The sequence below is a fragment of the Pogona vitticeps genome, chromosome 4 (assembly GCF_051106095.1).
Source record: "Pogona vitticeps strain Pit_001003342236 chromosome 4, PviZW2.1, whole genome shotgun sequence".
NCBI classification, from domain to species: Eukaryota; Metazoa; Chordata; class Lepidosauria; order Squamata; family Agamidae; genus Pogona; species Pogona vitticeps.
The window spans coordinates 397593-411998 of NC_135786.1; the positions used below are offsets into that span (position 1 = coordinate 397593).

At 54.2% G+C, this 14406-nt stretch overlaps 1 protein-coding gene across 5 annotated transcripts in view; it reads left to right on the top strand.

The window, feature by feature from the left end:
• Positions 1 to 14406, top strand: part of CDH22 (cadherin 22) — a 109410-nt gene that overhangs the window by 54946 nt on the left and 40058 nt on the right. Inside the window, exon 1 of one of the 5 annotated variants that reach the window (XM_072996542.2) lies at positions 12601 to 13641. The exons of the other annotated variants lie outside the window; for them this stretch is intronic. Coding sequence (XP_072852643.2) covers positions 13548 to 13641 — 94 coding nt within the window. The 5' untranslated portion in view covers positions 12601 to 13547. Of the gene's footprint in view, positions 1 to 12600; positions 13642 to 14406 lie in introns of those variants that run through there. 5 annotated transcript variants of the gene reach the window in all.

Consider the following 14406-nt stretch of genomic DNA (forward strand, 5'->3'; position numbering starts at 1 on the left):
GCTTTGGTTCCCTAAAGAGGGGAAAACAAAACAAGCACAAAAACCTCCCAATAACCGTCAACCCGCAGCTTAACCAGGACTAAGCCCCTTAGAAATACCAGGGGGCTTCCGTCCCTCAGGCGCGCGCCAGCCCTTCGGAGGGCACTGATCCTGCAGTTCTGGGGAGGAGGAATGCGCGGCCGCTGTGCAGCCTGTCCAGGGCAGGCCAAAGCCGGTGTTTCGTTTCAGTCTTCCTCGCCGCCACTAGCAGGAGGGCCCCAGGTCGCCGATGACGGGAGAGCTGGAGCTCCTGTGTTTCCTTGGGGGGGGGGGGTAGAAGCTAAGAGCCTCCTTGCGGCGCCCTGATTAAACTGCAGTCCTGCAGCCAAGACTCTCCTCATGGTCTGACTTTGATCTCGACAGGTTCAGGTAGCCAGCTCAAGGTTCACTCAGCCCTCCATTAGTAAAACGAGTGCCCAGCTTGTGAGGGGTGGCTGGGGGCAGTTTGTAGCCAGAATAATTAAATGACTGCATACACTGCCTAGAGGAGAGTGCCTGAAGAGCTATGGGGCCCTGCCCTCTGTGGCCTGGGCTGGGTCTGGGGAGCTCCGGGAAGGTCCCCTCGAGGAAACCGGCTGGAGCGGACCGTGGGCGGGGGAGGTGGCAACCCTGAGTGGGTCAGGAGCTGAGAACCCAAAAACAGAATCTGGCCTACGGATGACTGGAGGGGACCCACGCCAGAGCTTGTGGGGTACGGGGTGGGGGGCATGCATTTTTATGCAAGGGAGGTGCCCATGTGGGTTCCTGGATGTGGAGGTCTGCAGATTTGTGCTTGTGGGTTGCTACTCCCAAAATCCGGCCGGCAAGGGGGGCGGAATTCCTGGAGAATTCTTGGAGTGGCAGTCCAAAGCCAGGAAAGAGCACACCCCTCGTTGACGGCACAGCATGTCATTGACCGGACTGTTTTTAAAAGAAGGGAACAGCAAGGCCAGTGCATTCGCATTTTGGCCTTTGCAACAGCTTGCTTGCCCCGTGTTTTTTGAGAAGTGATGTTTCTGGCTCTGTGAGCAGAGACCCCGGGGTGGAGCTGCGAGGCCGGTTGCAATAATGGGGATCACCACATGGGGCAGTGGCCAACTGGAAGGGTCGACTACTGCCCCGTGTGGTGAGCGGCAGTACAGCAGCCTTGCAGGCTCCATCACCACCACCACCATCATCATTAGCAGCAGCAGCAGCAGCGCATGGAGCCTCTTTGCAGCCAAGAGAGAGAGCAGGATAGGACGGGTGAAAGGGCCAAGTTGTGTAGTGCAGTATAATGCTTGTGGCTGGGAGGAAATGAAATGGCTGTAAAAGTTGGGTGGGCAGAGTGCCCCTTGGCAGCTGCACAAAATCCTGAACGGCATTTTGAAGCCCTTGGATGCCCTGTCAGAGGGACCCAGTGTGGAGTAATGGCTGGCGTGTTGGACTCCACCATGGAAACTTGTGGGGTGCATGAGCATGTGTGTAACTGGTGAAAATACTCCTTAAATGTCTTGTTCAGCTTGAAAGCCTTGTTAGAGTCTCTGCAAACTGGATGTGAGTGGACGGCCCATTGATGGATGCCTGCTGCCAAAAATGTGTCTCTTTTTCTGCTTCTGGAAGCCACCCGGAGCAGTGCTTTTAGAAGGAAAGAAGTGGTAACCCCACTTGCTCTTCCATCTAACCTGAAACCCACAAAAGCAAGCAAGCAAGCAAGCAAGCAAGCAAGCAAGCAAGCAAGCAAGCAAGCAAGCAAGCAAGCAAGCAAGCAAGCAAGCAAGCAAGCAAGCAAGCAAAGAGCACCTTTCAGCAAGAAATGCGCTCCCACCCAGTGGCATGGTGGGCGGGAGGGGGGAGGGGGAAATTGGCCCATGACCCATCTCTAGCTGCCCTCCTCCCATGCTGTGTGTGCTAATCCAAACTCAGGATCTGTGGCTGCTTGAAAGCTGCGATCCGAAGCGCTCCTGCCATGGCCAAGCAGGGACTCCCTTTGGCGTCAATGTGTGATCCTGCCCCCGGGGGCAACAGCTGCTGCAGTTCTAATGAGGCGCATGCTGAGTGCTTTATTTTATGACTTTTGTTCCGTCTTCTCAGGCTGTAAATGAGAAGCCACTGGCTGGTTTCACTCTCAGATGTTTTGCTGATCTGCTTTTCGGTGTCTATTAAAACTGTCCTCGAATTTTGTGCGGTGCCCTCCTGTGAGGTCTGCTGATTGAAAGGTGTCTGTTCAACGAATGCATTTGTGTCAAGCGGTCGTTTCAGTTCTGCGCCCTGCTGGTTGCGGAAGAGCAGGGCCTCTGGCAGGAGGGAGGTGCCTCCAGCCAGCCCCTTCCCCTTCCTCATCGTCTCTGGGACGCCGCCGCAGCCCTGGGAGGTCTTCCTCGTGGTCTTCAGACATGTCCTTGCCCGTGGTCCCTGGGGCCCCCTCCCCCTGGCCCCCGGAGCTGGCTTCTGCCCTTGTCCCCGTCCCCAGGTCAAGGGAGCCCCTTCTGGGCACACCTGCACCTCCGCCCTGGATCACAGAGCCAAAGTGGTGGTGATGGTGGTGGTGGTGGTGGTGGGGGCTTGACATGAGAGAGAGAGAGAGAGAGAGAGAGAGAGAGAGAGAGAGAGAGGCCAGCCTATTGGTCCCGCGCATGCCCCTCCTCCTGAGGGCTGTGGTGGCCAGGGGGCTCCTGAGGCCCACTCCCCTGCCATTTGCACCACACAGGTGCAGGCTTGGTTGGAGGAAGCTGTTCTCCTACCTGCAGTCGTCTGTGTGCGATGCTGTCAGGCGCCTTGTCCCACAGATGGCTGGGTTGGAGCGTGTCTACCTGGAAGTGGGTGCCCAGGACGGAGGGGGGGGGATTCGGTTGGCCTGCCCTCCCCTCTGCCCCTGCTGCTGAGCCGTCTCCCTCCCTGAGCTGGTGGCGTTGGTATCGGTGGGGATGCTGGAGTAGGGGGGAACTTGGATCTCCCTGCCTCTGAGGCCACCTTCCTAGGAACGGCCGAGGACGTCCCATGGGTCTGTGGTCCCAAGTGGTGTCTGGCCCCACATGTGTTGCAGGCCACACTCAGGACCTCGCCTTTAGTGCTGGGCAGGATGTTGGTGCCCCAGGTGGGGAGGAACTCTCGGCAGTTCTCTTGCCATGTATGTGCCCATTCCTGGGGAGGTCTGATCTGGCCGCGGTGAGACGTATCTCAGGGACGTACAGCACACCCTGCGTGAGTGGTGCCGTAACACAATCTGCATGGGGCTTCCTTTGAAGGAACTTCAGCTGGTTCAAAACACAGCAGCCAGACTCTTGACTGGGGCCACTTACAGGACCCAATTCACAGTCCTGGTCATGACCTGTAAAGCCCCATAGATACAGTTTGGGTCCAGGCTCCCTGAAGGACCGTATCTCCCCATAGGAGCCTTCTTGGCCTTTTGGATCGCCCGAGGAGGCCCTCCTCATTCGGGTCCCGTTGCCAGCGCAGGTACGGCTGACGGGGACACAAGACAGGGCCTTCTCGGTGGCCGCTCCTGGTCGGTGGGGATGCTCTCCCTCCCTCGGGAGGCTGGCGGGGGGGGTCCCCTCCCTTGGATCCTTCCACCAACAGCTGAATACTCACCTGTATTCAGACAGGCTTTTAACTTTAACATGTAACTTTTAAAGCGAGCCCCTGGATGCTGGTTTTAGCTTTTCAGCTTCTTAGTTTGTTTTTAAAGTTAATGCTTTTAATCATTTGACATATCTGTTTATTATGATAGTTTAATTGGTTTTTAATGTATTTTAATTTGACATGTTTTAACCTTCTGAGCCGCCTTGAGTCTTCTTATGAGGAGAAAGGCATTGTATGTGTGAAACTGAATAAATAAACGAGGCTCAATGCATTTCCTTGGCACCCCTTTGTGCTTGGGGATCGCATGGAAACACCCTGCCAGGAACCAGGGGAGCGCCTCGGCTTGTCTGACCTCCCTGCTGGTGGGCCTGGCCTGCCTTCCCCTGCAGAAGAGTGAGGGGGGGGAGAACCTCCATGCGCCTGGGCCCACCTTTCCCCAGGCGGTGAGTGTTTGCTCGGCCTGTTCTTGAGGTGTCTGCTTGGAGGCTGGCTGTTTGCCTGCCCTTCCTTCCCACCCCAGGGGCATATGAGGAGGCTGGCTCCTTGTATACTTGCTGGGGGGGGGGTGGCACGGCGGGCGCTGCCTTCCCTTTGGCCACGTCTCTTGACACGGAGCCCTTGTGCGTCTCTGCAGAAAAGCTCCTCTGCGTCTCAGGTCGGAGGGTCTGGCGCCTGGACGTCTGTCTCCCCAGGAGCCCTGCTGCCGCACTTGAGAGTCCTCCTGGGCAAAGTTCAGAAGCCTGTGTCTGTCACCGCGGGCATTTATAGCAGCTAAGGGTTAATTCCAGAATGAAACCAGACCAACTTTTCCAATAATCATAACACCGTTCAGCCGAGCATCCCGGTCTCAGTCTTTTCACGGTTATGATGATTCCGGGCAGCACTGGCTTTTATTCCTCTACCTGGCCTCTGTGTTCCATAAGCACAGAAATACTTCAAAGTCTGAAAACATCTAAAAGTCTTACAGCTTTGGAAAACTCTAGGCACAAAAGCTTTAACAATATATGAAAACTAAGCTTAGGTTGCAGGCAAATACTTAAGTCAGATTTCAATCCAAAATACAAGAGCATAAAAATGCACAATAAGAATGTCAAAAAGAATGTTTTAGTTATATTTTAAAAATGCAGGAGCTTATAGCCTTAAAAGACACAATAAAAAGAATGGGATATATAAAATGCTAATGTTATTGAAATTAAAAATCCATGAAAGGAAAATATAGTACTTAACCTATTATTTTATTTATTTATTTATTTATTTTATTTATATCCCACCTATCTGGTCGGTTAAGATCACTATTAATGTATCTAGACACATGAACATTATTCTCAGTGCCAAGTCAGTTTCAATCTATGGAGGAAAATATTCATTTAAAGAATTTTTTACCCCTGCGTTTCTTCTTAAAAAGGATTGAAGGTAGCTTACATCATTAAAAGACAATATAAAAGCTAACAACAGTAAGCATACAAATGCTAAAAAGAATCAAACCAGTGCTAAAATAAAAAAGATGGTAAACAAAAGCAACATTCAAAGCAGGAAGGTACAACCATCCAATGCAGAAAAAACCCCACTCGGGCAGCCAGTCACTCCAGGAAAGCCTGCCTGAGGAGAAAGGTCTTGGCCTGCTTGGGGAAGGAGAGCCAAGAGGGTCCAGTTGGGCCTCCAGTGGGAGGGAGTTCCAGAGTCTAGTTGCAGCCACAGAGAAGGCCCTTTCCCATGTCCCCTTCAGATGCGCCTGTGAAGGTAGTGGGAACAAGACAAAGGCCTCTCTCCTAATGGTCTTAAGCCTCCCCCACACGGCTCTTGAGATAAGCTCTGGCCCAAGCCATTTAGGGTGTTATAGGTTAAAATCAACACCTTGAATTCAGCCCAGAAATGGATCGGGAGCTAGTGGAGCTGATATAACCATCCATGTTGTCCTTGTCTGTTGTTGCTGTTACTACTACGTGTGGTTGGTGTCTAGTGTGTGTGTTGGGGGGGGCATGGCACTGTTGTGTTGCCTTTTTGTGTCAATGAGTCAAATTTGTGTGTGTATCCTGCCTCCCTATAGTTGTAGTTTTTTCAGATGTTTACCTTTCCCTTCCAACTCTAAGTAACCTTTTTTCCAGGGCCTGAAAGGTTTATGGTTCTGATGCACCAAAGATAATTTTTAATAATAATCTGTATTGTCCCTGCACCTCCTCTAACTGCAAGGGTTTGTAACTCAGAATCTGGCAAGCTGCTATTATAATGAGAAACATATTATGACTAAAATTTTGAAAATACTGGAGGAATGAGGCCATGTAAAATAAAAGTTCTGTTACCCCAAGGTACTATGCTGTACACCAAAAGTACAGTAGTTACAAAGGGTGCAATTTATAGGAGTTGCAAACACCATGTCTAGTCCTATTGACACATTGCAATATAAATACATTCTGCTTATTTTAATACACTTTCAATTCTCTCCTGTGGCTTGGCTGCGAGGCATAAAAGTAATTCCTTTTGCTAGGTAGTGTTTGTATGCAGTGCCCTTGCCCAGCTGGAGAGCTGGCTGATTGTTTTGCAGCTACTTTTAATAAACTGCTGTTCAAGCCTCAGTGGTAGTCTTTCTTGCTTGGTAATTTGATTCATAGTCTTGCACAATTTAAAATTATGAACGTATATGAAATATGTACAGTATAGGTAAAATTAAGAACAAATTTAAATGTTAAAATAATTAGATCATATCTGATCAGAAGTGGGCTCCTTCAATAGCATTATTTCAGCATTTTGAACACATTGTGGGACATACATTGCATGCCTATAAGCACTGCATTGATTGAATTCCTCCACAGTCACAGAAAATTTGTCCCATATCCAGGTAGCCACATTTTACTTGATTATTCTTTGTTCTTCCTACTTCACTTCCAAGTCTGGTAAGTGACTTCCAGATGTTCCAGCTAGACACTCTTCAGCATTCATCCCTTTGTGTTGTTTTTGTTCTCCATAGGTTTAACATGTAATATTTAGATCTACAGAGGTTTGCAGCCATTTTCTAGGAGTTGTCCATGAAATGGATGACTTTGGTGCTGTATTACTTCATTTCATTTATTATTTGCTAGCATCTCTTGGCGTACCTGTGGAGGGGCAATGTCAGCCAAATAATAGCCATTTTTAATAGGAGTAGCCTGCAGGGAGCTAGTAATAATAATTCTGCACAACTCATTAAGAGCTACATCCACTTGTTTGGCATGTGCTGATTTATACCATATACCCTGTTTCCCTGAAAACAAGACAGAGTCTTATATAAATTTTTGCTCCAAAAATGCCTTAGGGCTTATTTTCAGGGGATGTTTTATTTTTGTCATGTACAGCCATCTACATTTATTCAAATGCAGCCATGTCATCTTATTCTGGTTGCTGCACAATAGTGGAGGGTGGGGCTTCACTTAACTGGGGCTTATATTGGGGGTAGAGCTTATATTACAAGCATCCTGAAAAATCATAGTAGGGCTTATTTTCAGGTTAGGTCTTATTTTAGGGGGGGAAAGGGTAGCCATAGCATATTCTGCTGTGGAATAGTACGAAGCTATTGTTCTTATTGTTTGTGGGTGTGCATTCCAGTCTGACCCATCCAGTTTCCTAAGTGTGTACTTTCTGGCGGTAATGTTTTGCTTGTTATTTAGACAATGTTTTTTATAGGTCAGGGTTTGCTCCAGAGTGATGCCCAAATACTTTGAGAGGGGGCAATGTTCCAAAATCTTGCCTCCCCAGCTAACCGGGAGCTTCCTCTCTGCTTCTCTGTTCTTCAAGTGAAAGGCACAAGACCTGTGGTTTTAAAGGGCTTGGTTTCAGTTGATTATTTTTTATGATATAAGGAAAGATCTTCTAACACAGAGGTTATCTGGTGCTCAATGGACTTAGTAGTAGTAGGCATCCTTCAGTCTCGAGACACTATGGTAAGCTGGACTCTTAAGGAAAGATCACCGTGGAAATGTTGGTTGGTCATTTGTGCAAATGTTGAAAAGCAATGGTGCCAGGATGCTACTCTGTGGTAGACCATTGCCTTGTTTTCTCTAGCAGCTGTGCCTCCCTTGAAATTCGACAAAGTACCTTCAGTTTTGGAGCAGAGCAGTGGCCATTTCTGTTAGAGCATAATCTTTAGTGAGAAGATAGAGCTTTCTGAGCCGCAGTTAGGGGTGGACAGCATCGTACCATGTTGAAAGGTTGACAAATGCTGCTCCAGGTATTTTTATGGGTCTTAAAACCATCGTCAGCATGGTAGGTTAGATTTAAGATTTGAGCCGTAGAGTTCTTGCCAGGTCTGAAGCTTGCCAGTTCTGGAATCAGAAGTTTAATTTTAGGGGTTAGATGGTTTAAGATCAGTCATTCAAACATGGTGCATAAATGGCAGAGGAGGGAGATTGTCCGTAGCTTTTGCTATAGCGATTACTTTCGTTTTCTGCCATATTTTCGGAAATGGTTTGCTCATCCAGCAGTTATTAAAGAGTTGAAGGAGCTCTTCCTTTGTCTGTCGCTATTCCTCACTCTTCTTCTGGCTTCCTGTAGTTCTGCCGATATGAAGGCAGTAGAGAACTCATTGGATTCACTCTGGACATCCCATTGACGCTTTGTTTGTTTTGATTATGCTTTGGTTGGTCTTCCCTGCCTGGAGGTGTTGGTGTGCTGTTTGGTGTGAGATTATATTTGCATACAATGTCTGTCCCTTTTGTTTGGCTAATTGTTCAGTCTTTTCAGTAGTCTCCAAGCTTCCTGACTGCTTCTTGCCATGTCAAGCTCTGTTATAGTGTCTATCTAGGGATTTGTTTTTTGCTTCTGCAAGAACTGAGATCAAATTTCTCCCAGCTTTTACTGCATGTTCACTAAAAAGATTTTCTTCAAAGTGTGAAATATAATCTATGTACTGGGCTTCTGTTTCTCTGCATTGAAACTTGGGATGTAGTTAGTCTTGATGTTGTGGCAGTGAAGGAATAAGGTAAAAGTAAAGGTTCCCCTTAACATTTAGTCCAGTCGTGTCTGACTCTGGGGCGCGGTACTCATCCCACCCCCTCGCTGTGCTACTCTTCTTCTCCGTCTTTGACCCTTGTGTTCACGGAAAGTTGGCTGTATTTGGTGAGCTGGGCAGGGTGGTTTTGCTGCCACACTAAGAGCAGGGGAAGAGTGGCGGGCTTCAATCTAGGCTGAGAATGTCCAATCTCTGGCTGGTTGGGACAGCAGTGTTCAAAGGGGGAGGGCAGAGAGGAGGCCGGGGTGGGGGTGGGGGGAGAGGCAGGAGAGAACCCTGGGACATGTGGGAAGAGGAAGACCCCCAGCCAGACGGGGCAGGAACAAGTGTGGCTTTGCGCGAGGTGGCTGAGGTGGGATCTTTGCCTGAGTCTCCCTGCCCCCAAAGAGCTTTGGAGAAGTGGTGGCCCTGTGCTAGCCCCAGAGAAGCAGGATGCGAAGGGAGGGCAGAACCCTGGAACCCTCCTTCCTCCACAGGGCACCCCAGTTTCCATGGCTGGCACAGGCCAGCGTTCGGGAGCAGACTTTCCTTCTGGTCCGTGGGTCAAAGTGGGAGTAGGCATCCTTCAGTCTCAAGGAGGGTCAGAGTGGGCAGGGATATTGAAGGTGTGAAGGCGCTCACAGCGCCCAGGCAGAGCAGCTTCCACCCCAAAGGGAAGCCGGAGCCCCCATTCTAGCCGGGACCTGCCCGCCATTGCCTGGCACCCAAAGAGAGGAAGACGGCGTGACTTCCAAGAGGCTGTTTGTGGATGGGATGCGGGGGTGGGGGTGGGGAGCAACTGCTCTGATGGTTCCCTTGCTTCATCCTCCCTGGGTTCAAGGCTGGCCAGGGATCCCCTTGGGCTGTTGCTTACGGGCAGACCCATTGGGAAGGTGTGCAGTCATGCGCTGAGAGGTGAGAGGCTTTGAGCTGGGTCGGGACCATGGTAGGTGTGTGTGGGGGGGAGAAGGGTGTGTGTGTGTGTGTCTTAACCCTACCACGGTTCCCCTTGTGCTGCCTGGATTGGAATCGGGAGAGGTGAGCCTTGTAGCCTTTGCTACCTCCCAACAAACGCCCTCCTCTTACTGTGCGTCGCAAGCGTGGGGTGGGATGGCTGGGTAGGGGACCATGTGGAGGACTGGCTGGGTTGTGGGCAGAGGCCTGGTGGGGGGGATCCTCTGAAGCCAGCCAGCCCCCCCCCCCGCATGGGAGGCATCCGAGACCGATCCTAGGGGCTGGCCGGGAAGAGGGAGGGAGGGAGGCAGTCGGGGTGAGGAGCCCTTGTCGCCTCTGGCGGGGCGGATGCTGCTCCGGGCGGTGGCAGCAGCAGCAGCAGCAGCAGCAGCAGCAGCCTCCGCAACAGGCGCCGCGCATTAGCTGAGGAGGTGCTGATGATTTGAAAATCGCTAACAATTACGGAGGTGCCTGATCAGGGCTGACGAGAACAAGGGATATCAAAGGCGCCGGCATCTGTGCCGAACGGGAGATCACAGGCAGGAAGGGACGCGCTTTCCCGACATGAAAGGAGGCAATTCCTGCAAATTAAAAGGCTCAGAAGTTAAAAGCGAAGCAGAGGGTTTGGAGCCCCGGCAAGACGTGCCTGGGCGGCCTGATTGGGGGTCCTGGGGGGGGGGTGTCGCTCGCTGGCTCCCTCGGTGGCCTGCTCGGCCCCGGGCGCCCTCGGAACCAGCGGCAGAAGCTCAGCTGGGAGATGGGCGAGGGCGGGGGGGGGGAGGAGGAGAGGGGCAGCGCTACCTGGGCCAGGAGGGAGGGAGGGAGGGAGGAGCCCCCCACAGCCATCTCCCTCTGGGGCTCGCTCTGAACTGCTCTGCCCTCCCTGGGGGGGGGTGTGTGCACCCCCTGCTGCAGCGCCCTGGGGCTCCAGTCTGTCCCCTCTCCAAGGGCTCCTCTGATTCTGGACTCCCCCCCCCCCGCCCGTCCCCACAGGGCAGCAGCCAGTCTCATCAGCCCAGCAGATTATAAAGCCGATTTGATGGCTCCTTGGATGAGGATCGACTCTGCCCGGCTCTGGGGATTGCAAAGGGAATTAGTTCAGTCCCTGGGGCGGGGGGGGGGACATAGGAGTGCACGGGGGGGGGAGATAGATGGGTCACAGTTGGCATTCATAGCTGACAGTCGGAGCTGCCAGGCATGGGGGGTGAGGGAGGCATCCATCCTGGACCCCAGCAGGGCTGTGTGTGCATGCATGTGCACGTCCATGCACCCTGTGCCCTGGTGGCCTGGCCCTTCAGGGAGCATGCCCTGGTGACTGCGGGAGCAGGAGGGGGGGAGTGAGGTGGGGATGTGGCTGCCCCAGGTTCGGATTCTCTGTCTCTCTTCCCCTTGGCGGGGAGGGTCGCTCAGGCGGAGATCCTTAGAGGGCCCGGCCCCTCCTGCCTTCCTGCCCCTCTATGAGCCCCCAGCAGGGGCAGTCCTGCTCCTGGACTCTGCCCTCACGCGGCGCCTTGAGCTTCCTTGACCCTCCCTCCTTTTATCCCTCTTGGGGGGGGGCAGGTGGATCCGGTGCCTCTTGGCCATCCCTCCGAAAGGCCGCCTGCCCGCTTGTGCAGCAGCAGCAGCAGCAGCTGCGGAGGGGGGGAAGCAGGGGCTCCTGGTGGCGGGCCCTCTTGGCAGGCCATGCTCTTTGCCGGGGCCTGGCCAAAGCGCCGGCTGGATCTGGCCCCAGGGTGCTGGTCCCTTTGCCTGCCTGGGGCCCAGCGCACTCCTTGGAGCAGGCCTTCCTTACAGGGTGGTTGGTCTGACCTTTGGCCGGCCCCCTTTTCCCACTGGGTGCCTGGGAGTGGGGTACAGGTGTGAGTGGGGGGGGGTTTGGGGGTTTGAGCCGGTTGGCCTTGGGTGTCCAAGGACGGACTTCTCTTTTCCGCTGGCCAGTCCCTGGTGTTTCCCGATGCCCTGAAGGGCGCGGACGCGTTTGCCCTGCCGGTTTCATCTCGAGGTCTCTTTCCTCAGCCGCTCACTTGTAAAACCGCTGGGCGATGCATTTGGAGGATTGTCTGCTTTTGAAAAGGCAGCCGAGTCGAGTGTGGCCGACCGACCGGCTGCTTGGGAAAAGCAACGGCCGGCCTTCGTTCGCCCTGCTCAGCTCTCGGGGTGGCCCGCCATAACCCTTTCCGGCCTCTTTCGCCCGGCCAGACGCCTCTTCATGGCAGCCCATGGCCCAGGGGCACCAACCCCTGCTGCTGGATGGGCCCGGCTGGGCTGGGGCTGAACCCAGCATGAGGGTCCCGGTGCGTTTGGGGCTCTTCCCCGCTTGAGTACTTGCGGGTATCCCGCCCATGGGGAGAAAGACAAAGCCAGTTGGGTTGTGGGGCAGAGCGGGGGGGGGGGGCAAGGAGGGACCTTTAGGAAAGAAGAAGCTGGGGGGGGGCATATCCATGCAGGGCACTCTGTTAGTAGGATGTGCCTGGCTGGCTGTATCCGCGGGGTGGGTGGGGGTGGGGGTGGGGTGTCGGGGTGGCCCCACTGTGCCTCTCCCTTCCCTTTTGGGTTCCAGATCTTGTTCTGGGGAAGAGGGGCGGGTGGGCTGGCTGGCTGGGTGGGTGGGTGGGGGCGTCTCTGCTGGCACTGATTTGGGCTCTGCCGGTGCCGTCTCCGCCCTGTGACTGAGGTGCCCCCCCCCCCCCGAGGGCTGATTCTTGCAGCTGCCGCAGCCTGCCTTCTGGCCCCAAATCCCTCTTATTGACTCGGTAGCCAGCTTGCCATGAAACCAGTCCTTTTGGGGCCCTGGGCCCTGCGACTCTGGAGGGGGGGCACTCCAGGTGGCCAAGCAGAGCAGGTCCTGGGCTGCTGGCCGTTCACCCTGAGCCCCCCCCGTACCTCTTTGGGGGTATTTTGGGGGCCAAGGAACATGTGATGGGTCTCGAGGTTGGCTTCCCCAGGAAAAATGCTTTTCCGGTCTTGCCTACAGCCAGGATTGCCTCGGGTGGGGGAGCCTTCCCCATCAGTATGGCTGTCTCATGTGGGGAGGGGCTGGAGCCCTGAGGAGACATCTGGGGGGCGGTGGGAGGGGGGCAGATGGTGGCCTAGCCTCTCTCAGCTGATCACCCCACCTGGGCAGCCCTGGCCAGGTCCCCTTCCAGGGGAGGGGGGGGGAGAGAGAGAGAGAGAGAGGGAGAGAGAGAGAGAGAGAGATCAATTAGCTTTGACTCGTTAAGCTTTATGTCTCCTGGTGTGTCTGCTGGCAGGAAGGGGACCCCAGACCCCCCCCCCTTAACCGCTTTGTGAGCCTAATTATCTTTCTCTGGAAAGGGGAGGGTGAGAGGGAGGGGCACTTTTCCTGGGCATTAGGAAGGTGCCCTGCGTGCACCTCCCGTCCCGGGCATTGGGAGGCAGGTGTGCTGGTGGGCAAGGGCATGGGTAGCCTGTGGTGGCAAAGAGAGCAGGTAGCCTGGGAAGGCAAGGGGGGGGCAAGTGTGGGTTGTGGGGAGGAAAGACCCCCCCTTGCTGGCAGAGCCCCACTCAGCAAAGGGGGAGGTGCTCTGTCTGAGCATCAGCCGCTCCCCCTCCCCAGTTTAGGAGGGAGAGGGAGTGAAGGAGGGGGGGCAAAGAGTGGCTGTGGATCCTCTGGGCTTTCGTGGGGGGTGTCGTTCTGCTCCAGCTGGGTTTGGTGCTGCACTTGGAGTGGGTACTGTGGGGCCCCTGAAGACTCCCAGGGTCCCTCACTGGGCTGGTGTGGGTCAGGACCAAGGGGGGGGGCAATGCCCAGGGTAGCCACAAGGCCTCAGGGGGGTCACCTCTCTCTCTTTGCCCCCACGGCCCATGTGTGTGCCTTGCCGGAAGGCTGCATCCTGAGCTGGCGTTCCCGGCTGATTTCTGCAAGGGTTGTGCGGTGGGGGCACGCTTTTATTTATTTATTCATTTTATTTTTCTGGGGATCATTGATGGCCAGCATCAGGAGGTAAGCAGCCTCCTGCCCCCCCCTCTTCTGCGCATTGGCAGGAAACACAGCCACTTGCATTGGGGCTGATGACCAGCAGATGGATGGATGGATGGATGGATAACATTTTTACCCTGCTTTCTTCTTAAAAGGACCCAAGGTGGCCCTACATCCTCAAAAGACAATATTAAAGCTCATGACAGTGAGTTTACAAATACTAAAAATGATCAAACACCCTACTAAGAAACAGAAGTGACACTGAAAATACCTTCAACGCCCGTAAAGTACAACCATCCATTTTTTAAAAAACCCGTCTGGGTAGAGATGGCTGAGGAAGTGTCCGGGCGGCTGGCTCACGTCCGCTCTGGGCAAGGCCACCTGGCGAGGTGTCCTCCCTTGAGCAGCCTTTCTGGAGCTTTGGCCTCTGTCTTCGGGCACAGAGGGCTTTGCTCCTCAAGCAGGCCTGTCCTCCTTAAAGCCACCCTAAACCTTAACCCGTCCGTGGTCCTCCAGCAGCCCGAAGTGCCAGGCCTCTGGCTGGAAGGCAGTGAGCAGCACCGCCACAGGTGTACCAACCGGCTGGGGTGGCAGAGCGTAGAAGGGGGTGTGTGTGTGTGGATTCTTTTTCCATACATGCCAGGTGTTACCCAAAAAGGGCCTTCCTCGGCCAGGAGCGAAGCACGGGCCCATGCCAGGGAGTGGCAGAGCCCAGCCATGGGCCATTCTGTGAGCCTCCTGGGCCCAGGGAACTGCGGACATTAGTGGCCGGGGGGGGGGGCTTGCCTGGGGAAGGGGCACCAGGATCCTTCCAAGATGCCACCCCCCTCCTGGGTCCTGAGCTGGGACGGACCGCTGCCAGAGAGGAGGGTGCCAACCCCCAAAGTGCTCCTTGTGTTCATCGGCAGGATCAGGCCCCTTGAAGCCGGTTTCCCTGCCCTCCACTTGTTCTCCCAGGATGGAGGATCCG